Source organism: Cajanus cajan, chromosome 7 (genome assembly GCF_000230855.2).
Source record: "Cajanus cajan strain Asha chromosome 7, NIPB_CcT2T_4, whole genome shotgun sequence".
NCBI classification, from domain to species: Eukaryota; Viridiplantae; Streptophyta; class Magnoliopsida; order Fabales; family Fabaceae; genus Cajanus; species Cajanus cajan.
Window position 1 is genome coordinate 18,301,935 of NC_138523.1, and position 27,803 is coordinate 18,329,737.

General features: G+C 29.4%; 2 protein-coding genes and 1 non-coding gene across 4 annotated transcripts; all 3 read right to left on the reverse strand.

Annotated features, from left to right (window-relative positions):
* Nucleotides 1-1,261: 1,261 nt before the first annotated feature.
* Nucleotides 1,262-3,142, reverse strand: LOC145949877 (uncharacterized). Its single transcript, XM_083060779.1, has 3 exons — nt 1,867-3,142; nt 1,432-1,644; nt 1,262-1,359 (listed from the first exon to the last, which is right to left on the reverse strand). The coding sequence occupies exons 1-3, from the start codon at nt 3,140-3,142 to the stop codon at nt 1,262-1,264; spliced, it is 1,587 nt and encodes a 528-aa protein (XP_082916905.1).
* Nucleotides 3,143-6,847: 3,705 nt separating this feature from the next.
* On the reverse strand, nt 6,848-6,920 carry TRNAR-CCU (transfer RNA arginine (anticodon CCU)). The gene has a single exon. It is a non-coding gene; the product is annotated as a tRNA-Arg (tRNA).
* An 11,973-nt stretch (nt 6,921-18,893) lies between these two features.
* LOC109793368 (MATH domain and coiled-coil domain-containing protein At3g58410) lies at nt 18,894-22,499 on the reverse strand. Of its 2 annotated transcripts, none has more exons than XM_083059398.1 (4): nt 22,348-22,499; nt 21,945-22,050; nt 21,453-21,613; nt 18,894-19,773 (listed from the first exon to the last, which is right to left on the reverse strand). In XM_083059398.1, the coding sequence occupies exons 2-4, from the start codon at nt 22,025-22,027 to the stop codon at nt 19,037-19,039; spliced, it is 981 nt and encodes a 326-aa protein (XP_082915524.1). In that variant the 5' UTR covers nt 22,028-22,050; nt 22,348-22,499; the 3' UTR covers nt 18,894-19,036. The 2 variants fall into 2 exon arrangements, with proteins under 2 accessions (XP_082915524.1, XP_082915523.1); XM_083059397.1 differs by having other exon boundaries at nt 21,906-22,050.
* Nucleotides 22,500-27,803: the final 5,304 nt, after the last annotated feature.

A 27,803-nucleotide genomic window follows, 5' to 3' on the forward strand; every position in this document is an offset into this window, starting at 1 on the left:
AATCCTCAGTACGTCACTCCTGAACAAAACATAATTGACAGACGACATTCATTTGCAACAACTACAGAGGATTTTTTTACAAATTTATTTGGAGTAGATTTTAGAACTCCATCTTCAGCACAATCATACATGCAATCTATTTACCGTCCACAATTCGGTAATGAACCTGGAAGTTCTTTAGCACCATTTCAACATCCGATGGTTGATGATGAACCAAATCCTTCTGAGCAACAACCTCCACGGCGTAATCCAGGCCGTAATAGACGTCGCCCTCGTTGTGGAACTGGACACCATTACGGAGATTGAAAAATGTATATAAATCACTCTATGTTAATGTTATTGTTTTTTTATTTTAATGTACTATGTGTCTTTATCAATGTAATATGAATTTTAATGTTATGCATTTTTACATTTACTGCACTAAGAAGGTTATAAACTATTATAATTATAAGTATTGTAGCGAACACAATATACGATTTCAAAACAAACACAACGTAGTATCCGATACTAACACAAAGTAATTAACTTTAATATTACATAACTAAATAAATTTATTACAACTGATTACAACAATAATGATCATTGGTGGCGGGAACTACATCCATGACTAATATTCGGACATGTCTTCCTAGTGTGACCAGGAGTGTGACAATAAGAACAATTTTTTACATGAGTATGTTGTTCTCTAATATCCATCTTTGTTCTAATCCTGGTGGACTTTGGTCGACCCTTCGAAGTTCTCTTCAGTTCTGGATTTGGTCACAAAGTTGGACCAGTGTAAGTAGGCCAATAATCTTCATGTCGAAGCTCTCCAAACTGTCCTTCGTATACCTTTGCAACTTGTTGTAAGGTATATATGGGAGATATGTACCTTTCATAATCATGATGTGCATGTAAGCATGAAGCAAGTACATGTGAGCAAGGGATATGAACTTTCTGGAACTTGCCACAATCACACCACAATTCATCAAGCCTTACTGCAAATCTCTCAGCTGGTCGAACTTCTCTGGAATGTTGCATTTCTTCCACTAGAAATCTACTGCTTGATCTGTCAAAGATGATAACTCTATGAGTATTTGCCTTAGACTGTGCATCTTGAATAGTTTTATTTGCAATTTCCGAGTAGACATGTCCAGCATTAATCATTGTGCCCACTTCCCTACCTATTTGAACGAAAAACTTGTTGCAACGAGTGTATGTGGCCATTACCATGGAACAAATTGGCAAATTTCGTGTTTTCTTCAATACGAAATTAATTGACTCAGCTAGGTTTGTTGTCTAACCATTGAGCTGCTTCAACATTAGTATCTCTTACTATGTTGTAATAGTAAAAGAATCTAGGCTCAGCCATCCTGTAGGCTGCAAAAAAAAATATATTAAATAATTAAAAGTAATAATCAAATGCTTTTAAAAAAGTAATGATAAACTTACCTATATTGACGACATCCTTCTTTAGTGCTGCATTTTTGAATCGTCGCATGAAATTTTGTGCAATATGTCGAGTACAATAGACATGGACAGAATTGTTTTCCGTCCATCCACTTCCATTTCTTGAGTATGCACTTCGAATAGCTTCATCACTAGTTTCACCTTCAACAACAGCAAATGCAATAGGAATTATGTTGTTGCGACCATCTTGCGCAACTGCGACCAATAGTGTACCTTTGTATCTCCCGTATAAAAAGGTACCATCCACTTGTACAATTGGTTTGCAGAAGGCAAAACCATCAATGCATGGTTTAAAGGTCCAAAATAACCTTTTGAATATAACACTCCCCTCGTCCAATAATTCACCTTGGTAAGCCGGTTGCGTATTTAATTTCCAAATAAAACCTGGAACATACATTTGCATTGCTTACAACATACCTGGTAACTTGTTGTACGAATCCTCCCAGTTTCCAAAGATATTCTCAATGGCATGTTGCTTGGCCAACCATCCCTTTCTGTAACTAATTGTATAACCCATGGTGGACTTGATGTGGGCTATGATGGTTGAAATGGATGTCGATGGATCAACCTCAATAATTTCACCAATGCTTTGAGCAATCATTTGTGATCCCAATTTATTATGATCTTGGGAGATAAGTGGGGAAACACATGTGTGGGGGCCCTCAAGGATCATGATTTCCCAATGTTGTTCCCTGGTGCGCAATATACCACGACATCTCCAGGCACAGTCGTGGTGAACGCATTCCATAACAAGCATAGTACTGCTTGCGTTTTTAACCTTGTAAGTGCAATGGTTAAGAATGTGAAATCTATTTATGGCGTCCTGCATTTGTTCTTTTGTTTGGAAGCGTTGGCCAACAAATAGTGTTCCAGGTGGATACACAACCATATCACGCTCCAACAAATGGCTATACTCAGTGTCTTGTTGGATTTCATTGGGAAACTCTAAAAAGTGTCGAGGTGGGTTGTATATGGCTACTGGTTGTGGTTGTAGTGGTGGATTATTTGGAATTGGGAGGGTTTCTTCATCATCATGTTCATGTGCAGAGAGAATTTCGTCTTCGTCCTCGCTAAAAGGATCAAAGACATTTTCTGTTGGGAGACCAACAACAACATCATCTTCAATGTTGGTTTCAACATTGGGTTGAGAAGCAGAAGGTGTAGCTTGCTCAAATGGCTGAGAAGGTATTTGATTAAGGTCCATGATTGGACCACTTAAAAGTTGTGTGTATGACTCAATGTCGTAGTTGGACGGGATATCATAAGAAGAGCCAGATGGGTTATTGTACTGGTAACTTTGATAAATTTCGTAAGGTGAACGTGAAGGTGAAACTTGCGGTGCATGTGATTCAACTGTAGTAAATGTAGCATATAATTCAATACCTGATTGAAGATGATTAGAATCGTGAACATTGAAAAGTGCCTCAACGTCTTCATTATCCGTCAACTCAACACAGGTATAGTTACTAACCCCTGGGCCAAGTCTAATAGGGTACCGAAAATGTATGCTAACCACCCTCTCAGAATCTTGTTGATGTAGTTTTCTGTGGATGACTCTTTGAAGCCTTTCTAGAGTAATTCCTCTGTTGATACGAACTAATTTTGCAGATGGAGAGGAGAAGGTGATTCCTTCATTCGGACATTGGTTAATGGAACCATCAGAATGAACAATAACGTAGATTGAAGAAGCCATTTTATGAAAGGTTTAAAGGAAATGAACGTGATTCTAAGAAAGTGATTCAAAAGGGTAGACGGAAGGAATAAAGGAGAGAAGGTAAGCTGAAATCGTGTGAAAAAAATGAAGGGGAGAGGGTCTATTTATAGAAAAACTTGCGTTTTTACTATTTACCCAGAACGGGCCGTTCCAAAACCAGAACGACCCGTTCCAAATCACGTTCCCTTTCGTTAAAATAGCTCCTGGAACGGGCTGTTCCAAGGCCGTTCCACTTGCAAAAAAATGTGTAAACTTCTATTTTGGAATGGGCTGTTCTAAAAGAAGAACGACACGTTCCAGGTTTTAAAACGGGCCGTTTCTTGGGTCTATTTCAACGTTAATTCTTAACTCTGGAACGGCCCGTTCAGCTTTCAGAATGGGTCGTTCCACTTCCAACATCAGCCCACATTTCCCCACAAACACGAGAAAAAAAAATATAAAACCAACTCAGAATTCGGTTCCCGGGGAACCGAATTCTGAGTTGAAAAAACAAAAAAAATAACACTTTGATGCTCAGAATTCGGTTCCCTGGGAACCGAATTCTGAGCTTGCACAGTAAATGGTTCTAACTTGGTAAATAAACCTGCACAGTTGTTAATCTTGTAATTTTTTTTTTAAATAATATTTGGGTAAAAAATTCACATTTTTCATGTTAATTAACCTAGAGCATTTTAGATAAGCAAAAACAAGAAACTTTGGGAAAGTGTGAACTAGAATCATAGCGAATAATCATATAGAGTAGAGGATACCCTTTCAGAGCAAACATAGGCTTGCACATGAGAAAAGATAACCCAATCAAGCAGTAAAGTGCCATGTTAACCTAGATGGTATCCCCATAATGTCAATGAATTAAAGTACAACGTAGATGGTGCACTTTTCATAGCTACTAGGTCTTCTGGTGTTGGTGCTTACGTAACCATGAAGGAACCTATTTGAAGGCAAGGACTTGCCCCTTTTCGTCACTCCCAGATCCACACAAATTTAAGGCACTTGCCTTTCATGAGGCTCTAAAATGGGTCAAAAGAATTAATCAGGAGGCAATTAACTTTGAGTTAGATTGTAAGTAGGTGGTTCTTAGTGTTAATAGTCCACTACAATACAAAGAGTTATTGGTAACATTTGAAAAATGTTAACAAATTGTGTATAAATGTTACCAAATTGATTTAGCAACACATTATCAAATGTTATATATATATATAGTCCATGTTATTAAAGACTTTTAATAACATTTTTATACAATTAGATAATATTTATCAAATGTTATCAAAGTAATATTTTTGTAACACTTTAATGATGTTGTTAAATTTTTGTTAACTTTATAAAATGATAATTAATTTTAATTTAGATATTATTATCAATTATTATATTTTCATGTCTCTTAAATCCCTAGGAGTTCTTTAAGAGAAGATTAAAGACATTCTTAATTAATCACCACTACTTATATATCAAATATCAAAGTTCATTTATCTTAAGTATAACTATATGATTATATATACTCTTTATGAGTCATTCATTTATTCGATATATGGCTTTAATTATGGGTAACAATTAGAGATGAGAGAAATATATATTTTTTACTTGATGTGGGACTTTGATTCTAGAAGCAATTGTAGTAACATTTTTCAAGAAAATGTTACAAAATAACCTATATCATATTTTATAAAGTTCAAGATTTAGAGTTTAGGGTTTTAGGATGGGTTATGTTTCGGGTTGTTCCAACCCATCCTTTATTCTTTTACAATGTATAAATTCTTAGAATGATTGTGTATTATTAATACTATAATTTTTTTAATAGATAATACTTTGTATAATATTAAATTATATTTATAATGATATTATTTATTTTAAAAAAAATATATATTATAAAATATAGCTTAATTTAAGTTTTATATCTTTTTTTTCTCATAATTTAAATATACATACATTAATATTGATATATTGAATTAAAACATCATGTTGATCCTATTCAATCTGGTATATTTCAAGTCTTGATCGGATCGAGTTTGGGTTTAAATAAGTAACTCGATCAACTTTTTCGATCGGGTAAGGACAAGTAAAAACCTATCCTAACCCATCTCCTGGTCACCCCTATCAATACACATCCTATATTGATATATTTTTATGACTTTAAAAAATGATATTCATAAATTAAATAAATAGTATGATGTATTTAACGATTATATTTTATCTTCTTAGGAAATGTGTTTAAACCTAACTCAACATAATAAAATCAGTTTATAAGTTGACAATTACTTTTCATTTATATATTTTTGTTGGCCTTATCCTTAATTGATGTGAGAATTAAATTTTTTTTAATACACCTTTATCATGCTCAACACTATTAGACTTGGTGTCTAGAATATACAATACTTAAGTTTTTCCTAATACACTTCTCACACCCAACATTATTACGCTTGGAGTATGAATAAATGGTGGATGACCATTTTTAAATGATTCAAATTATCATGATGCACCTCCTAAAGCCTAACACTATTAGCCTTGATGTGTGTATAAATAGTAGATAATCATTTTTAATAGATCTAGGATAACTTTATAACATCTTAGAAATGTAGATTTTGGCCTAAGTGAAATCTATAAAGTAAGCTTATAGGTTTAATATGGTATCATAGTTATCCTAGACCTATTAAAAATAGTCACCTACTATTTATACACATATCAAGTCCAATAGTATTGGATGTGAGGAGGTGTATGAGGAAATTCTGAAGTCCCACTTATTTAATTATGCACCAAGCCACACCCAATAATACTAGGTGTGAAGGACTGTAGAAAAAAATCTAAGTTTAACATTGACTAGAAAAAGGGAAAATAATATATATATATATATATATATATATATATATATAATATATAATATAATATAAGTTAGAACAATTATCACTTAATGCAAGTCTATTTTGTGGGATTGAACTAGGCTTAAACGCACATTTATAAGATAAATTGACAGTTTTTGTTTAGCTTACAAGTTTTTGGGCCTTTGAGAGACCATGAAAGCAAGTTAGATTTCTTTCCTCACTACAACAAGAGGTTTTTTTAGCAACATTAGAAAAATATCAAAATATAAGTAATTGTTGCTAATATACTTTTGCAATATTTTTATTTACTAAAAGACTTTTAGTAATATTTTTACATATTAACGACATTTTAAATATGTTTACAAAATGATATTTTTGCAACATTTTAATAATATAACTAAGTTTTTGTAAGCTTTATAAAATAATTTTTTTAATGTAGCTATTGTTTACAAATTCTTTAACACTAAAGATATTCTAAATATCTAAGTTACTTTATTTTAAGCTTCACTCTTTGGTTATATATACATTTTATGAGTTATTCTTTTACTCAACATAAGACTTTAATTTTAGAAAACAACTAGAAATTGGAGAAGTATACAAACTTTAATTTTGAAAAAAAAATTAAAAAATTGACATTGTGATATAAAATATAATTCTATTTGTAATAACATTTTTTTTTGAAAAAAATAGTAATAATTTATTAACTTAATTTATAATAATATTTTAATTAATATAAGTAGACAAAAATTATTTAAAAAAAATATAATATTACCTGAAATTGTGGATTCAATGTCAATTTAAGATGAGTGAAAAAAAAAAAAAAAAAAAAAAGGCTTAGTGGGCCAAAAATTTAAAATTATAAGCTGAAATTCGCGCCAGGTAGGGGTCGAACCTACGACTTTCTGCTTAGGAAACAGACGCTCTATCCACTGAGCTACAGGCGCTTTTGTTACATTTTTAAAATAATAAATAATAACAATTTAACTTAAAGGAGTAGAAATTATCCACAAACAATGTAATATGAGAACAGCCAAAAGAATTGTTCCAAATTGTATCAAAAAAAATAATTAAAAGACCTCTTCCATTTCTTTCCTAAACGTAATTAATGAGGTGAAGAAGTCAAAATATAATCACTTATATTAAAATAAAAAATATACTTAAATGCGAAAATCATCAAACTTAAATTATATATACCTATTAATAATATAATTTCTCTGACATCAATATAAAATATTTAATATTAAATAAATTGAAAATGAAAAAAAATAGTAAATTGTGGTTTGGAGTCCAATTTAGAGAAGTTGTTAATCCTCCATGTATATTGCTGAAACATTTGTTTAGGCCTTTTGTTATATTGCATAATTTCAATGCATATAACTTGCAAGCTTCAACCTGGGCATGGAAAAAAATATTAAATTTCACGTAGAAATATCAAAACTAATGATTACTGACGAGAAGAATTTTCATTGGTTTAATTTACAAAACACTTGAATAAAAGTAAGTGAAGGGGGATTATTGGTTTGAATTAGAATTGAAGAAAGAGTAACTTGACTTGCGATTAATGTGAGAATGAGAGAACATCATAGTGAAAGGTATAGTAAAGGAGATTGGATTGCTCACATTTTTGTGTTAAATTCTAAGAAAAAGTTAATGGGGAAAAATGTTTGTGAAAATGAGTTAATATAGGGAAAGCAATTCAACTTCTAGATGGGAAAATGAAAAAGGTGATTTTTTAAGGATAATTGTTTTTTTATGCCAGGCTATTTTTGTTAAACTCTAGCTATTAAGCATGATAATTTAACTTGTTCCTGTGGGTACCCGTTCCGATTTGGACGGGGAAAACCCGTATTTATTGGGTTTGGGTTAGGATTTTTCCCGATTGATAAATCGAGGGCGGGGCCTCACCCCGTCCCAGTACCCGTCCCGCTTAATAATATAACTAAAAATTATTTATATATATAAATCAAAATTAGAAATATTTATATGTAAAAATTTGTATTATTTTACTTTTTTTTAAAAATTTATTCATATTTATTTAAAAAAAAACAAAAAAAAAGAAAAAAAAAAGAGTGGGGGTGGGGACGGGGCGAGGAAACCTGAACCCCGCTAGGGGTGGGGATAAGTACCTAGATTTTACTCCCAGCAGGTATTAGGGGCAGAGGTGGAGGTGGTTTAAATTTGCGGGGGATCCACCCCCGCCCCCGCCCCGTTGCCATGCCTACTAGCTATAGTGATCACCAAAATAACAACAAATGCTTAATCAAGTTGTGTATAATTAACAAGATACAATAGTGCTCCTTTAACACTAAGATATGGTACTTCAGGATCAATTATTTCTTCATCTTTTTCTTGAGGTCTAAATGAATATTTTTTAACATCTAAAGATCTTACAGCCATTGGAATGCATAATGGATGTAATTTGTTCATATAAAACCTTTTAAGCACCTTTGTTATATGAGCTTCTTGTTGCATAAGAATTCCATTTTTTAAATATTCAATTTTCAATCCTAAGCAAAACTTTGTCTTTCCTAGATCTTTCATTTCAATTTTTTTCTATAGGCAATCTATGACTTTTGAAGTTCTTCAAGAGTTCCAATAATGTTTATGTCGTTTACATAAATAACAATATTAACAAATCTATTTTCAGATCTTTTTATAAAAATAAACGAACAAATTGAATCATTTTTATACCATTCTTTTAGAAAATATTCACTTAGATAATTATACCACATACATCCTAATTGCTTTAGTCCATATAGAGATTTATTCAACTTGATTAAGTAATATTTTCTAGAAATTGCACTCATGAGTAAATTAAATCCTTCTAGGAGTTTTATATAGATGTTAATGTCAAGGGAGTCATACAAATATATTGTATCTATATCCATTAGATGTAAATTAAGTCCTTTATGTGCAAACAAACTAATTAAGTATCAAAAAATACTTGCATCCACTATAAGAGAATATGTCTCTTCAAAATCAATATTGGATTTTTTTGAAAATCCTTGAGCAATTAGTCTTTCTTTATATCTCACAATTTCACCATTTTCATTTTGTTTTTGCACAAAAATCCATTTGTATCCAATTGATTTTACTCCTTTAGGTGTACATACTACTAATCCAAAAACTTTTCGCTTAGCAATTGAGTATAATTTTGCCTCAATTACATCTTTCCATTTTAATCAATTATTTCTTTGTTGACAATCCTTGATGGGCTTTAGTTCTTGATCCTTGATATCATTTATTACATTTAACGCTATAATATATGCAAATACATCAGTTACATTGACATTGTTTCGGTTCCATCGTATTCCATTCATGACATAATTTATTGAGATCTCTTCATTTTCAATAATTTTTGGTACTTAAGTTTCTTCGAGAACTAGAATATTAATTATATCAGGGGAATCTTTTTGAGTTTACACATCCTCAATTTGACCATCTTTCTCTTTAGCTCCATTTTTTATTCAAGGATTCTTGTCTTTTGAATCAATTGGTCTACAACCTTTTATGCATATTTATGACCTGTTTGCAATATTAGATGCCCAACCGGGAACTCAACTCTTATTGGAGCATTAATAGCTAGTACATATGACTTAGTCACTCTTTTTGGATCTGTGAATACATTTTGGTCATTGGTTGACTAAATTTTACAAATGAATTATCTTTTGAACTTTCATTTTACATTATTTTGTTCGAGAATCAACATAAGATAGCGATAATTCATTTCAACTAATATTTTTTTCCAGCTGCTTATTTTTTCCTCCTAATGTTGGGAAAATCAATTGATTAAAATGTTAATTGACAAACTGAGTTGTAAATAATTACCAAATTGATGCTTCAAGATATTTTATTATAGATGAAGATTTATACCTAACATATATTTTCAACCTTCTTTGGGGATCCATCTTAGGTCTTTGAGGTGCGAAAATTGGACTTATATAACACACCCAAAGATTCTTAAATGAGAAATATTAGGTTACTCACAAAAAACTAGCTATAAAAGGGATAATTCGTGATAGCTTGTTGGCATGATGCAAATTAATACTACAACATGCAAAAATTACATGTCCTAAGTTGACATTGGAAGTTTTTATCTCATGAGTAATAGTCTTGCAATTAATTTTTAACACTTAATGAATGGTTCTGCAAGTCTATTTTGCATATGAACATGTGCTATTGGAGGTTCAATATTAATTCCAATAGACATACAACACTCAATAAGAGCATGAGATTCACTAGCATTATCAAAAAAAATTTCTTAATGGGATAATTAGGAAAATGAGTTCTTAATCTAATTATTTGAGCTAATAATCTCATAAATTCCTAGTTGATAGTTGATGATAAACAAACATATGACATCTTGTTAATGCATCAATTAAAATCCTAAAATATCTAAATGATCCACATAATGGGTGTATTGGTTCGTTAACCTCCAATAACATTGATTTCTCACATTACTAAATTTTTGAGAAGAATTTATTACTCTTGAGAATCATGTGAGTCGTTACACTATCAACAAGACATTTATATTCATTATTGATGTTAATGTCAAAATCCATTTTTGAAATATTTGTCTTGTATGTTGCAATATTAATGGAAAAGAAAGAATATTATGTTGATAATGTGTTATGAAAAGAAAGGTAATAACAAAGAGAACAAAGAAGACAATATGAAAGAGAGAAAAAATCAAAATGATGTATCATTTTTGAAAGAGGACTAGCCTATTTATAGGTACATATGGTAGATGAACAATTATATAAGAATGAAATAATGCATAACAAAAAGATAAATTGTAATAATGTATATTGAACATGAGCATCCACTAATTAAATCACTAATTATTATGAATAACACTTTTAATAATATAATAAGAAATGTTGGCAAAACATTACACACTCTTTTAAATACACTCTCATAAATTGGTTGAAAATTATTGAAAAATAAAAAATTTGGTAGGTCTCACATTCTATTTAATCACTCACTCACACTCTCTCTCTCCTAATTTTATAATTTTCAATTAATTATAACCAATAAGAATAAATGTGTTAAAAAGAGTGTGTTGCTAATATTTCTCATCATATACTATATTTGATAATTTATAATATATACATATAAAGGTGTCAAATAGATTAGGTTAGCCTTACCCAACCTAACTTACACATGTCAAATTCTATTTTAGGCTACACTAACCTAGTTTATATTCTTTCTGGATTTCCATTTTTTGGCCTAACCTGACTCATGTCGAGCCATCAAGCCATCAACTTTATATTTTTGTTATCATTTATTGAGTCTTGTATGTGACACCCTCTACCCCATTATTAATATACAACAAATGTAACAATAAAATATTTCTTTTCTTCTTTTTTGGGTAAATAAAATCTTTCATAGTTGACAAATATTTCAAATATAACAAGGTAAAAGATTCACATTCGTAACTCATAAATCATAACTCCAGTGTAAAAATTATAAAAGAAAAGAAGTTAAGATTTTCAATATAATTTAGTGAAAAACAAGAAATCATATATATACAAATAATAATAAAGGAAATATAAATTAATTCCAGTAAAAGTGGCAGTGCCTCCTAGTTAGGGATTAATTTATATTTTCCAAATCATATAATAAAAATATAACAAAGATGTACATTTTGGTCTTTTCTCAAGAACGTTCAAAATTACATAAGAAGAGAAAATTAAAGCTTTTAAAACAATAACATCCCTAAAAAAAACAAGCCTAGCTATGCCCGATGTCACATCCTATCAGAGCATGCCCCACTGAAGCCTTAAGTCTCATCACCAACATCCCCATGATGCTGATCATCTGCAACACAATTTAAAACATATACAAAAACAACAAGGGAGTGAGAAACATCTCACTCAGTTTCAGGTGCAGAAATAACTGCTAGATAGCACACACACACACACAACATATATAAGCCACATGTAAACAATACACATAAATAGTCAATATCACATATATATACTCATTTATCATGCTTATGATGTCATGGACTCAACTCATAAATGCATGCATGTGGCGCCATACGGAAGATTCACAATTCATCGTTGGTGACCCTAAGGTACACCTGGTTACATCACTGGTGACCCTAAGGTACACCTTGTTAGCATGTTACATCGTGGGTGACCCTAAGGTACACCTTGTTAGTCATGGGTGACCATAAGGTACACCTTGTTAGCATGTTACATCGTGGGTGACCATAAGGTACACCTTGTTAGTCGTGGGTATGCGGCCTCAGCGGCACACCTGGAGTAATATATGCATATGATGCATGTCATACATTTATAATCTCATTAACTCAACATTTAACTTATTACATAATTTCATTTAGTACATCATGTCATTATTTGTCATAGTATCATAATCATAGTTTGTCTCAATAGTCCATTCTTAGGTCTCATGTCATTTGTCCATATTTCACATGGTCATGTCATCAATACTCCTCATAAGGTCCGCATAGGTATTCACAGAGAGCATTCTTGTTCATATTAAAACTCATTTATTATTAACATTAATTTCATACTCATTTATTACTTTCAACAAAGAACAAAGTAGAATAAATAGAAAATCGGACAGAACAACGGCACCTTCAACAAAAACAAAGTAGAGTAAATAGAAAATCAAACAGAACAACGGCACCTTCAACAAAGAACAAAGTAAAGTAAATAGAAGAACAACGACATCTTCAACAAAGAACAAAATAGAGTAAATAGAAAATCAGACAGAACAACGGCAAGGGATTGGGGGCCAATCCGACAAACAACTATCCAACAATTATCCCCACACCCCTGAGCGAGGTTCTCACTCCCCCCTTACCTGGATAAGCAGGAGCTGGAACTTGGGCAGGGCCTCCTCCTCTGGATTCTCTCTTTCTTCCCTCTCTTTCTTTCTTTCTTTCTTTCTTTCTTTCTCTCTCTCTCTCTCTCTCTCTCTCTCTCCTCTTTCTCTCTCTCCTCTTTCTCTCTCTAAAATTTCACCTTCTCACTCAGTATATAATTTTTCACCACTCAGCCTCCTATTTATAGGCAAACTGGCGCACCCGGAACGGCCGTACTGATTTCGGAACGGCCCATTCCGGATCCTTCAAACGTGGGCAAATTTCTCAACTGGAACGTCCCGTTCTGAAATCGGAACGGCCGTTCCCAAAAAGCAGAACGGCCCGTTCCAAAACCAGAACGGCCCGTTCTCAAACTCAGCAGAACGGCCCGTGCTCCCTCCGGAACGGCCCGTGCTCCATACCAGAACGGCCCGTTCCAGACCCGTTCTGGGTCTTTAAAAACAAGCATATTCCTTCTTTTGGAACGGCCCGTTCTGCATTTGGAACGGCCCGTTCCGACACCCAGAAATACCCTTATTCCTTTATTAAAATTACAAAAATGTCATCAATAATTACGAAAATGCCATCACTAATAAAAATATCCTTTTAAAGAAATTGGGGTGTTACATTGTACTCTTTTTTTCTTATCTAGTTCTTCATTACCATTTTTGTCTTCCACCTTTTGGCATCACTACTAACTTATTGTTTATGATAAAAGATGATTCTTTGTTGAACAAACTTAAACAATTCATTAAATTCTTGAATCCATGTTGCTCAAGATCATTCTTACATTGTTCAAAACAATCCACTGTCTTGTAAGATATGAAATCTATTGTCTATGATCTCATCTAGAGTGTATTTTGACTCTTCAACATAGCAATTAACTTCAAGATTGTATGTGTAGGTTATTAGTTAAGTAAAAGACATGCCAGATAGAAATTCACATGAAAATGCATGAGTTTCAATGTCAATAGATAAAGAATCAAAGAAATTAAAAGAAAGTTTTTCTCTAGAAGCACAAGTAAAAATTTCTAGTGCAAAATAAATTTTTGAAATTGAAAATTCTTACAAACTTAAACAATTCATTGAATTCCTAAATCCAATGTTGCTCAAGATCATTCTTACATTGTTCAAAACAATCCATTATCTTGTAAGATATGAAATCTATTGTCTATGATCTCATCTAGAGTGCATTTTGACTCTTCAACATAGCAATTAACTTCAAGATTGTATGTATAGGTTATTAGTTAAGTAAAAGACATGCCAGATAGAAATTCACACGAAAATGCATGAGTTTCAATGTGTGAAGTCCCACATCGGTTAGGAAAGAGAACGAAGCATGCCATATATATGGGTGTGGATACCTTCCTTGTGTGGACGCGTTTTGGGGTGACATGCGTGCCATTGCCAGAAACAAAACCGTGAGGGCTGCGGCCAAAGCGGACAATATCCACATGCGGGTTGCTGGGGTGTTACATTTGGTATCAAAGCCTGGACCCGGGCCGGTGTGCCAGCGAGGGCGCTGGACTCCCATGAGGGGGGTGGATTGTGAAGTCCTACATCGGTTAGGAAGGAGAACGAAGCATGCCATATATATGGGTGTGGATACCTTCCTTGTGTGGACGCGTTTTGGGGTGGCATGCGTGCCATTGCCAGAAACAAAACCGTGAGGGCTGCGGCCAAAGCGGACAATATCCACATGCGGGTTGCTGGGGTGTTACACAATGTCAATAGATAAAGAATCAAACAAATTAAAAGAAAGTTTTTCTCTAGAAGGACAAGTGAAAATTTCTAGTGCAAAATAAATTTTTGAAGCTGAAAAAGCCTAAAAACATTATGCCCATAAAAATACAAAAAAAATAAATAAGAAAAGGGGAAACAAACAAAACATAAGTTTGGAAAGTGACAATTAGATTATGAATAAGACTTTTTTTCTTAATGCCATCAAGATTGAATAACAAGGCTTGTGTTACTTTGAGTCTTTCTTGCAAGAAAAACAATAATAACATAAGTCACTTGTCTCCAAGAAAGTACAATAACATGTTCAAAACATAAAAATGGGTTCAAATAACAACTAAGCAATAAACTTGAGGTGGGAACTTTCAATTACTTATAGAATAAGATCAATTATTAGTGGATGGAATTAGAGGTGCGAGTGAGAGCTCTAGTTGGAAAGGACTAAAATATCAAACTTGTCATAACTAGGAATGTGCTCAAACTTGTTAGTCCTTAGGTTAGCAACAAAAACCCCATCAACATAAGAATGCAAATACACAATGTCCCTATCATAGGGATGAAATCCCCCTACACACTTGAAGAATTTAACATAAAACTTGGTGGGAGGTTTGTGGAAAGATTGTTCATGTGCACTAATTTCCATGTTTGGTAAAACTTTTGTTGGAGTGGTGTCTTCTACTTGCCATATTAGGTCCCACACTCTAAATATAGGCAATCTTCAAAGTCTCACCAAAGTACCTAGGAATCCAAAGTTCACTATATTCATAAAATTAGCATCTTCAGGATAATCAATGGTATAACGATCCACCAAAATGCAATCAATCACAAGAACACTTGTTGTGCTCATGAAAGACGTGTTTCTTTTATGTGCCAAATCGAGCATTCATTGAGGGGCAAAAACAAATCCCTTTATGTAGCTCGTATATATTATAAACCGCTTACCTATCTCTAAGAGGAAAACCTTTATTCTAAAATGACTCAATCTTCTTATAAAGGAATTCACAATCTCCACCGAAAAATGGTGAGTAGAATTTGAGGTTTCGAAAATGAATCCAACAACATACACATGTGCTTCCTTATTTGTATTAGGAAAAAGAGTTATATGGGTCCATTCCTTGTTGAGTGGATCATACACAAAGTAACCTCAATCTAATGAGTATATGTTGGTGCAACATAAAAATAAGTTGTTGGAATAGCCACACATGTTTCCCACTATGAGCATGTGACATGGGAGCAAAAGATCCTTTTGGGTTTGGGTATTGAATTCAAAATTTGGAGGTGGAAAAGTGAGCATGAGTTGGTAGGGTGAAATGAAGGTGAAAATGGCCTTGAGAGAGTGTTGATGAGACACAAATTGTGTTGAAAAATAAGGAATTAAAATCAATTGCAACCAATGCTTACACACATACACACACTTGTATTAAACAATGGATTTATATGAAAAGAATATTTCTCCCAACACATCATATGATAAATTGTTTATATCATTCAATAAAGAAGAGCGCTTCGAAAAAATGATGAATAGAATGAGATATTAGTCATGTGTAATGATTCTATTGTTTTTTAACATAAACCAAATAGTACACTACTTAAAACTATATTGTTGACAAAGAAGACTAAATGGAGGAAGAGGTCGATTGTTTTTTTTCTAGCTTGCTCTTATCAATCCTCATATCTTAACACAATTTAATATACCTCAACATTTTATATTTTTCTTTATTATTTTTAATACTATCATAAATGATTTACGTCCTCAACATTTTATATTTTTCTTTATTATTTTTAATACTATCATAAATGATTTACGTCTTCTTTCAAATATTTTGAGACTGTTCCCCATTTAAAGTTTTATCAATTAGGAAAAGACAAATTTTAATGAAGTAGAATGATATATATATATATATATATATATATATATATATATATATATATATATATATATATATATATAATATCATATAAAAAATACAGGCATTTATTACAATTATTTATATTAGTATTTTATATATCTACTAACTTTTTTACCCATATTTTGTCATTTATTTATAGATTATTGTCCGTTAGAAAAATAATAGAGACATTAATTAATATTGTATTGATCCACCAAATGCATGAATCAACTAGTGAAAGATTACTTTAACTTAATTAGTGATATTGAACTCAAGTTCTAGATATGTAACTTTTCTATCCAAGAGAATCAAACTTGGTAACAATTAGGGTATTCACAATAACTAACACATTTGGTTCAATTAATTGAGTCAGACCTCTTTAAAAAATTTAAATTTCAACCCCTATCCCTTAACTTCAACAACAATTCTTAAATCCTAAATATGTAATTATATTAAATATATGTGGTTTGTAAAAATAAAAAGGAAGAAGAAGTTCTTTTTAACACTTATGTCTTTTAATTTACTATCTCATATTTTTATGTCAAAACTGAATTTAATTTAAAATATTTTCAATAATTAGAAATAAATGTATATCACAATTTATGTGTTATAAATTCAAATATAATTTATATATTTAAAACTAATTTTTATTATATAAAAAATATTTATCTTATTACGAAGATAAATATTTATTAACATATCTAACTAAGATTTATAATAAATTATATATAAATAAATTTTATATTTGAATATATAAATTATATTTAAAATTTATATAAATAAATATTTTAAAATATATAAATAATATTTTTAATTTATGATAAATAATTTATGCTTGACACAAGATTATTTTTAATTATTAGTAACTTATTTTGATATTATTAAAGTTTAATTTATAAATAAATATGACAAATAAAAATTAAAACTAATAAAAAATTAAAAAATTCTTAAAAACTCTTTTATCATAAAAAAAATCCATGAAAATATTATTGATAAAAAAAAGTTCTTAAAAATATTATCCTTTAATAAAGTTCATCATATTTAATATAGATGATTACAATTTTTATGTTTGAGTTGTATAAAAAATTAGAACTTATAATAATAATAATTAATATTTGAACTTATCCAATACATAAAATAAAAGTTGTTGGCACTCATTAAAACTAATGATTTTCGAATCGGGTGGTAACTACGATGAATAAATTTATCATATTATCTATCGATGTACAAGTGAACAATATCTTATTTATTCATTTATTTTATTTGAAATGTTTAAAATTACTTAAAAAATCATTTTTTTAAGAAACTTGAGTTTCACTTCGATTGTAGCTAGCATTGTAGATGACAAGGTGGTGGTGATTGTCGATGACAGTAAACTTGACTCAAAAGTTGCAAATGATGAGATGGTGGTGGCTACCATTGAGAACACGGGATTCTCGAGATAGGTGCGAACGATTTTAGTGAAGAAAGAGGAAGGCGAAGGGATCTCATTCCTGCATCTTCCTCATTGAAGTTAGGATCCGTTATTATTGTCGAAGTTAGCACTCACTGGAAAGAAGTGTTAGGGGTTTGAGGCTTGCACTTTCTCTTTGGTGCTTTCGCTTTCTTCCTCTTCATCATGCACTTTCTCCTTCTTCACCTAGACCCAAACCTCGTTTTGTTCATCTTAGCATCCATCACGAAGATGTCGTTATCAAGGACAAAGACGCTACCATAGGTGGGACTACAGAGCTTGTAGGCGGCGACGATCTTGTCATCAGTCTTGAGGTGTTCATCATCGAAGGAGGAAGGGGGATGAAGCCCTTAAGGGTTGAAGGTGATGTTGTTGTTGGGACTGATGAAGTTGAAGAAGGAGATTGGAATTGACATAGTTAAAGAAAGAGGTTGGGGTTGACAAGGGATGACGGTGTGGGTGTTGAAGGAGGAAATTAGAGTTGACGACGGTAGGAATAACATGAGAATTTTTTTTGGACAAAAGGATCATTTACCTTCAGGCAATAAAATTAATACATTAATAAAAAAATTATCATCAAATAAATTTAAACCATTTAATGTAATTATTCATATATCTAACATTATTTTTTACTTTTTCATCAATGAACCATATGAAAAACATACTTTATTTTATTGATCCATCTATAAACCATATAATATATTGGTCCATGGTAGAAATTGTCATCAAATTGATGATGATAGAAATGATAATAAGAAAAATTGGTGATAATGGCTCACCCCACCAACTTAACCCCGTGGATCATGGCAAGAAGAGTCTACAAGGCCCTAGGCCAAATAAATAAATAAACAAGATTAGTTCATGATCTTAATTAACCAATATGGACTCATAAAGTGAGTTAACCCAACTTGTGGTCAGCTTAGCCTACTCTATGACCTACCTAAACCATATACAGTACTAATATCACATTGGACCTTCATTAACTTTTACGATAAAGTTATAGTTATTTAAATTGTGCCGTTTTTACCTTCCATTCATATACAATAATTCACAAATACATGCAATTAATTCACATCTACACACTTCATCGACAATTTATGAATTACATAATGCATACAATGAATTTTTAAGTGACACAAACCGAATCTATTCTCCTCCATATCCTAGTTCAGCATCCAAATCGCATTCTTCGAAGCCCACATTTGCTTTCACCAATTCTCTTCTTGCTATTTCAAGATTTACCTCTGCTTCAATCATCTTTTCCTTCAACTTCTTTGTTTCCATTTCTAAAGTAGTCACATTCTCCTTCATCTTTTTCACTTCAATAGTTCTCTCCATACAAGTTTTCATACCCAAGGCAGATTGAACATGAGGTTCAAGCCAGGCCAAATCAAACTTAAATGTCTCAAGTTCCTCCCATAAGATTTGGAGTTGATTACAAGCATCTTCATTCATATCTTTCACCCTTTTAGTCTTAAGAAAATGTAGAATTCGCCCTAAAGCTGTGAATGCCCATTCAATAAACCTACGTGTTCTCTTCTTTTGACTGTCTATAAGTGAAGGATGTCGTGAACATACTTCTTCTAGCAGAGGAACAAAACCTTGTTCTATTTTTCCTAAACCTCTAAAATCCATTGACTCACCGAATGTTGTGAACATTTCATGGGATAAAAGATTATCAATGTGTTTAACAGGCTTATCATCAATCTTGTTATTAGGTGGATCAACTTGGTTCTTATGTTTTGGCTTGTTGACCAAGATCTCAACTTCAATTATACAAGTATCATTCACAATAAATCCTTTGGTTTTCCAAAGTTCATTTAAAGATATGAATGTCGGAAAACCCCAATCAATCTCGTGTGCATTAAATTGGTGTTCAGTTTCTGGCAAATTCATGAATATAAAGTTAGTTGGGCTGGATTAAAAGATATGATTATCAAATTTAATACATAAAAACATGCTGACGATATTAATTTCTACAGTAACGTACGTTAAGGATTAGGTTTTTTGTTCTATTATAATATTACTATAAAAAAAATTACCATTTGCAAATACCCTCAATTACATTTATAGTGTGTTTGGATGAGAAATTTAAATGGAGTAATTCATTTATTTGAAGAATTTCAAATTCTTTGAGGTGAAATGCCTTGTTTGAATAGAGAATTTATAAAGAATATGAAATTCAAGCATTTGTGAAATTTCTTGAAATAATAGAATTTCAAATTCTTCCAAAAAAGTAAGAATTTGAAATTTCTCATATTTTTTTTCTTATTATTTCACTTGTATATTTTATCTTATCTCTTATCTCTTCATGTTTTTAATTATTGAATATTAAAAAATATTTTTAAAATTATTAAATATTATCTAATATTAATTTTTAAAATGATTAAATATTTAAAAATTAGCTAATATTTATTTTTATAAAATTTAATTTAAAAATCTCAACATAAAAATATAATTTTAAAATCAATTTTACCATGGTGGAATCAAATTATCATATCCAACCTAATAATTTAAAATTTAAGAAATTTGAATTGACTTATCCAAATAAAATATTTTAAGAATAATAGAAATTGAAATCAAAGTAATTCAAATACCAAGAATTTAAAATTCTTTAAATTTGTAAAATTTTTCATCCAAACACACTATTAAGGAAATAAGTGATTAGTCAATTCGGCATATTTCACATTATTTTATAACAAATGACATTGTTTTAATTACGAGGAAAACTAGAGTTGAGATAATGGATGAAGTTTTAGATTCAAACTTTATTATTATCATTATATGAGCGGAAAAATTTGAAGTATGTATTATTTCTAATAATTTTTTAATGGTATATTTTGATGAAGAATTTTATAAATTTAAGAAATTTAAAATTTTTGGTATTTGAATAATTTTGATTTTATCATTCTTAAAATATTTTGTTTGAATAAGTTATTTTAAATTTCTTAAATTTTAAATTGTTAGTTTGGATATGATAATTTGATTCTATCATAATAAAATTAATTTTAAAAATATATTCATATGTTGAGATTTTTAAATTGAATTTTATAAAAATAAATATTAGTCAATTTTAAAATATTTAATAATTTTAATAATTATATTAGATAATATTTAATAACTTTAAAAATATTTTTGAATATTTAATAATTAAATATATGAAGAGATAAGAGATATGATAAAAATATATAACTGAAATAAAAAAGAGAATATGTGAAATTTCAAATTCTTAATTTTTTAGAAAATTTTGAAATTCTACTAGTTTAAAGAATTTCATAAATACTTCAATTTCAAATTCTTTATAAATTCTTCATCTAAATAAAATATTTCATTTCTAAAAATTTAAAATTCTTCAAACAAATGAATTACTTATTTAAATTTCCTATTAAAAAAGAATGTTAAGGAAAATTGCCTGTTAAATATCTGATTTTTCTACCAAAAATGCAAAAGCCAAACCAAAACATAGCTTCCATTCCATACGAAATTTGTAAGAAACATGTGAACCAAATAATATAGCGGAAAGCTGAATCATGATGAAAAGACAGAAGTATGTCACACACACCTCTTATTATCGTCATTTTGTCATTGACTTGATTAATTAAAGCCAACTTAAATTTTGCAAATTTGTTCCAGCTATCTGGTAAATTAGCAAGATCTCCACCAGCATCTAAAAATATAGACAAGTCAGCCCCTTTGTTTCCCTTTGGAAAGATCGCAATTCGCCTAAAAAGGAAGTTACAATTACAAAGCTTATTAAAAATAATTGAAATTTAGGTCAAAAAGAGTATATTAATAATTGAATATCCACATTATAACAACATATCGTAAGTTTAAATGAATTTGAATTCGGTCTTTTTATGCAAAATTTTAAGTTTGAGTATTATAGATAAAAAAAAATTGAGTTTGAGTATTATAGATAAAAAAAATCGTAATTGAGATTATGAGAGTAATTTTGTACCAATAATATAATTAATATATATATATATTATATATAGAACACAGTTCAATCAAGCACCATGTATGGTTATCTAGAGAAAAATTCTTTGAATATAACTTGTTGGTGTCCAATTTAGAGAAGTTCCTAATTGTCCATGTAAACTTCTCAAACTTCTTATCCCCTGTGTTCTGATTCTCCATTTCAATAACTTTTCAGCTTCAACCTAAACGTTAATTAATAACAAGAACAATATTAATTTTCACTTACTATGATAAAAAAAAAATAAAACTAATGATTACCCTACATAAATAATCATTTTGTTGGTTGATTAAAAAAAAAAAACTTGAATACAAGGAAAGTTAGAGTGAACAAAACCATACGTATAAATGAAATCTAATTAACTATCCAACACTGATATTCATATCACAAAAACGACATAGATAAACCTCAAATGCAAAATAAATAAATAAAACTACAAAAAAATTGATATCTGGACAACAATGAATAAAACATAACATACCACAGACGATGATTGTCACAACCCAGCACATACGGATGTATAATAAAGAATTTTCTAGGATTGGAAAGCAAGCATATATTATGGAAGCAAAGGGAATGTTCCTTCGTATGAATGTCACAAAAGCAAGGTATACAAAGTCAAGGGGGTTTGGAAAGTTTTAGAATGAAGCAACTAAATAGGTGATGCATGCATGATTTCTAGTCGTTGATATATTGATAAAAAAATTAGACGGGTCAAATTTTTAACCTGATACTTGTAAGTATTTTTGTTAGAAGTTTATTGGCACTTTAGTCCTACTATTAAAATAACATTTAGTTCCTACAAAAATTAAATCCATTTAGAGATTTAATTTGGAAGAAGGATGATAACTTCCTAATTAGTCGAGTCCTGCCATCCCATGTGATGGCATAGATTTTGAAATTTTGTTAAGCCTCTCAAAGAGGGTAGACTTCCAGTAAGGAAGGCTTTGAAAAAGTCAGTAAACTGACTTGGTGTTGTTTCTTAGGCACATTTATTTGAAAATTTTTGCTCATTAAGGATAGAGAATGAAGCATTTTTTTGTCACTAAAAACTAATTTACTAACAATATAGTAAATGTATTCTCATAATTATTAAAAAGTGTAGTTATAAATTACAATATATATATATATATATTTTTTTTTTTGTTTAATCTCATTCAAAATCAACATTAAAATTATATGTAAGTATATACATTAAATGAATTTATACTTACATATATTGAATCTATAGTGACCTTTTTTATATGTCATGTGACATTTTTTTTAATATTGAGACAAATAAAATTATGCAACATTAATTAGCATTAATATGATTTTCTTACATAACAAGAACATTATAGTACATGAACTCTGTGCAACAATATTTAATAAAGTTTCCAAAGTGTGTTTTGGTCCATGCCTACCTGGTTCACCTTGAAAACGAGTAAGGCCAGGCAAAAGAAAATCAAGAAGTTTCTAATTAGTCAAAAAAATCAATTTGACCAACTCGGGCTGAACTTGTGGTGGATCAAGTTGTCCACCTAACCCATTTACAACTCTCAACAGTCTAACCCACTAACTTTTAACTTAATCATTTATTGTTATATGCATTATTTTAATAAGTAATCATTTTATTTTGTAGATGTAAATATAATTTATTTTAAATAACATGAAATTGTTATAGATTTATTTAGTCAAGTCTTTACTAAAATTTAATATTTGATGAACAATCATTCTAATGACAAGAATTTTCATTATTTTGTTTTTATTATTTAAAGTTACTCACTTTTTCAATTAGGTTTAATGTTATATACGTGGTACATACTTTGACATTTTTTATTTTAGATTGAAGTATATTTTAAATTGTAGTAATTTTTTCTTAAAAAAAAGGTGAATTAGTAGGTTAATCTATTTAACCCGTCAACTCATGATTGATCGAATCGGACCAAAACTTTTAAGCAAGTGAGTTGAACCAAACCAATTCACTTAAAAAATTGGTTGAGATAGGTCAGACCAAATGAGTCGAGCTAATCCATTTTAATATTTAACATATTCACTAATAATATTTGACTACACAGACTAAAAAAATTAAGGCTAAAAACCTAATTTGGTCCCTTATAATCTTTTTTTGTTTCAATTTAGTCCCTCATTAATTTTTGGTCTCAATTTGGTCCCAAACTAATTAATTGGTTTCAATTTAGTTCCAAATTAATTAATTAGTTTCAATGTGAGACTTCCGTCCAAATTATTTAAACGGAGTTAACTTTTGGCCACATGGATGCCACGCTACGTGGCATCCATGTGGATGAGAATTTTTTTTGAAAACACCTGGACCGGAACGGCCCGTTCTGAAAACGGAACGAGCCGTTCTGGTTGCAAAATTAAAACACCATCAGTGACGCAGAACGGGTCGTTTTGAAAACAGAACGGCCCGTTCTGATTTCAGAACGGGCCGTTCTGCATTCAGAACGGCCCGTTCCAAAACTGTGAATAAAATATTCTTTGCTTAATTGTGTTTTTGATATTATAATTATGCAATTTTGATCTCTAAAGTTTTAATTGAGTAATTTCAGTCCTTAAAAGATTATAGTTGTGTAATTTTAATCTCACAATTTTTAATTGAACAATTTTAATCTCTTAAATATCATAATTGTTCAATTTTAGTCTTTCTCATTAAAAATTTAATAATTTTATAATTTTAATATATATATATATATATATATATATATAATGTTTTAAAACTATATAATTGTTTGTTTATTTAAATTAACGTATATTATTTTTTTTAATGTATCAAATGATATATATTTATTATTACTAAATAAATAAAATTTATATATTATTAGTATTTTAATATTATTAATATCAATAATATTTTTACTATATTTATAAATAAACTAATAATTTGATAAATATAACTTAATATATATTAATATACTTTTACAAAAATATAAATATATACGATCAGATATATATTTCTAATTAATATACTTATATTTTTGTAAAAGTATATTAATATATAACAAGTTATATTTATCAAATTATTAGTTTATCTATAAATATATTAATAATATTATTGATATAATATCAAAAATTATAATATACGTTAATTTGAATAGATAAATAATTATTTAATTTTAAAACATTATATATATATATATATTAAAATTATTAATTTTTAATGGGAGAAACAAAAATCATACTATTATAATATTTGAGGGACTAAAATTGTTCAATTAAAAATTGAAGGACCAAAATCGCGCAATTGTAATTCTTTAAGGACTAAAATTATGCAATTAAAATCTTGGAAATCACAAAACTGCACAATTGTAATACTTGAGAGATAAAAAATGCAATTAAACCAATATTCTTGATTAATTTTATTAAAAAATATAATAATTTTGAAAAATATTTTTTTATGGTAAAAATTTTAAAATGACTTATTTTTATAAAATATAATTATCTTATAAATAGAGTAATAATTTTTTCTTTCTCTTTTTGTTTGAAAAAATATTTAAATATCACTTTATAATTTTTTGCAACTTATTTAAGATTAAAAGAATAAAATGATAAAAATTAATAAAATAAATATAATAAAATAAAATATAAAAAAATATTAATATATTTATTTTATTAGATATAATAACATAATTAAAATATAATTAATAATATATATTTTATAAAATTATTAATATTTTATATATAAAATAAAATAAAATAAAACCGGAACGGCCTGTTCTGAAACCGGAACGGGCCGTTCTGGTTTCATTTTCGTTGTGTTAATTTTGCACCTGAAACGGGCCGTTCCGGATGCAAAATTAACACACCAAAAGTGCACCCAGAAAGGGCCGTTCTGGGTCCAGGTGTTTTAAAAAAAATTCTCATCCACGTGGCATCCACGTATGCATCTACATGGCGTCCACGTGGCCAAAAGTTAACACCGTTAAAGCAATTTGGACGGAAAGTCCCACATTGAAACCAATTAATTAATTTGGGACTAAATTGAAACCAATTAATTAGTTTGGGACCAAATTGAGACCAAAAATTAATGAAGGACTCAATTGAAACAAAAAAAGATTATAAGGGACCAAATTAGGTTTTTAGCCAAAAATTAATTTAAAATAAGCTATTATAAACACATTTACATTGTATTTCATAAAATAAGATATTTAAGTCTTTTTAAATTTCTTTTATGATGTGTTTGGATGGGAAATTTATACATATAGGGTAATTCATTAATTTGAAGAATTTCAAATTCCTTGAGGTGAAATGTTTTGTTTGGATGAGGAATTTACAAAGAATTTGAAATCCAAGTATTTGTGAAATTCCTTCAAATAGTAGAATTTCAAATTCTCCCAAAAATGGGAGAATTTGGAATTCTTCATATTTGTTTTCTTATTTCACCTATATATTTTATCTTATCTCTTCATTCTTTTAATTATTGGATATTCAAAAATATTTTTAAAATTATTAAATATTATCTAATATGAATTTTTAAAAATTTTAAATATTTAAAAATGGATTAATATTTATTTTTATAAAATTTAATTTTAAAATCTCAACATATAAATATATTTTTAAAATCAATTTTATTATGGTGGAATCAAATTATCATATTCAACCTAACAATTTAAAATTATAAAGTGTAATTATAAATTACAGTGATATACAATATATATATATATATATATATATATATATATATATATATATATATATATTGTTGAATCTCATTCAAAATCAACATTAAAGTTGTATCTGGGTATACATTAAATGAATTTATACCTATATATATTAAATTTATAGTGATCTTTTTTATATGTCACTACATGTGACATTTTTTTTAATATTGAGACAAATAAAATTATGCAACATTAATTAGCATTAATATGATTTTCTTACATAACAAGAACATTATAGTACATGAACTTTGTGCAACAATATTTAATAAAGTTTTCAAAGTGTGTTTTGGTCCATGCCTACCTTGTTCACCTTGAAAACGAGTAAGGCTAGGCAAAAAAAAAGAAATCAAGAAGTTTCTATAATTAGTCAAAAAATTCAATTTGATCATCTCGGACTAAACTCGTGGTGGATCAGGTTGTTCACCTAACCCATTTACATCTCTCATCAGTCCAACCCACCAACTTCTAACTTAATCATTTATTGTTATATGCATTATTTTAATAAGGTATCATTTTATTTTGTAGATGTAAATAAAGTTTATTTTAAATAACATCAAATTGTTATAGATTTATCTAGTCAAGTCTTTAATGAAATTTAATATTGATGACAATCATTCGAATGACAAGAATTTTCATTATTTTGTTTTTATTATTTAAAGTTACTCACTTTTTTAATTAGGTTTAATGTTATATACTTGGTACTTACTTTGACATTTTTTATTTTCGATTAGAAGTTATTTTGGATTGAAGTCTATTTTATATTGTAGTTTTTTTTTTATAAAAAAAATAGGTGAATTAGTAAATTAATCCATTTAACCCACCAACACGTAATAGATCGAATCGGACCAAAATTTTTAAACATTTAAGCAAGTGAGTTGAACCAGACCAATTCACTTAAAAAGCGAGTTGAGATGGATCAGACCAAATGAGTCGAGCTAATCCATTTTAATATCTTAATATTTAACATATTCACTAATGATATTTGACTAGATAGACTAAAAAAAATTAATTTAAAATAAGCTATTATAAACACATTTACATTGTATTTCATAAAATAAAAAGATATTTAAGTCTTTTTAAATTTCTTTTAGGTGATTGGTGTGCACGCTAGATGTTGCAACCCTCTCACTCACTCTCATACTTAATTCGGGAACCGTTGGTCTTTATACAACGCTTTAACACCCAAAAGAGCTTGAATTATTTTAAGGACTACGTAGCAAAAAGAAGTTTCCCAAATTTACCTTCAATTGCAAGTAAAATACATGCTCCATTTGAT

Bases quoted from the DNA above. Each gene is read 5' to 3' on its own strand.
- LOC145949877 (XM_083060779.1), bottom strand. From the start codon at position 3,142: ATGGCTTCTTCAATCTACGTTATTGTTCATTCTGATGGTTCCATTAAC. The intron at 1,645-1,866 runs GTATGTTGTAAG...TATTGGTCGCAG, and splicing joins TTCGTACAACAAGTTACCAG to TTGCGCAAGATGGTCGCAAC. The intron at 1,360-1,431 runs GTAAGTTTATCA...TTTTTTTTGCAG, and splicing joins GAAGGATGTCGTCAATATAG to CCTACAGGATGGCTGAGCCT.
- LOC109793368 (XM_083059397.1), bottom strand. From the start codon at position 22,027: ATGGAGAATCAGAACACAGGGGATAAGAAGTTTGAGAAGTTTACATGG. The intron at 21,614-21,905 runs GTGCTTGATTGA...CTTCCTTTTTAG, and splicing joins TCTCTAGATAACCATACATG to GCGAATTGCGATCTTTCCAA. The intron at 19,774-21,452 runs GTGTGTGTGACA...TGAATTTGCCAG, and splicing joins CAAAATGACGATAATAAGAG to AAACTGAACACCAATTTAAT.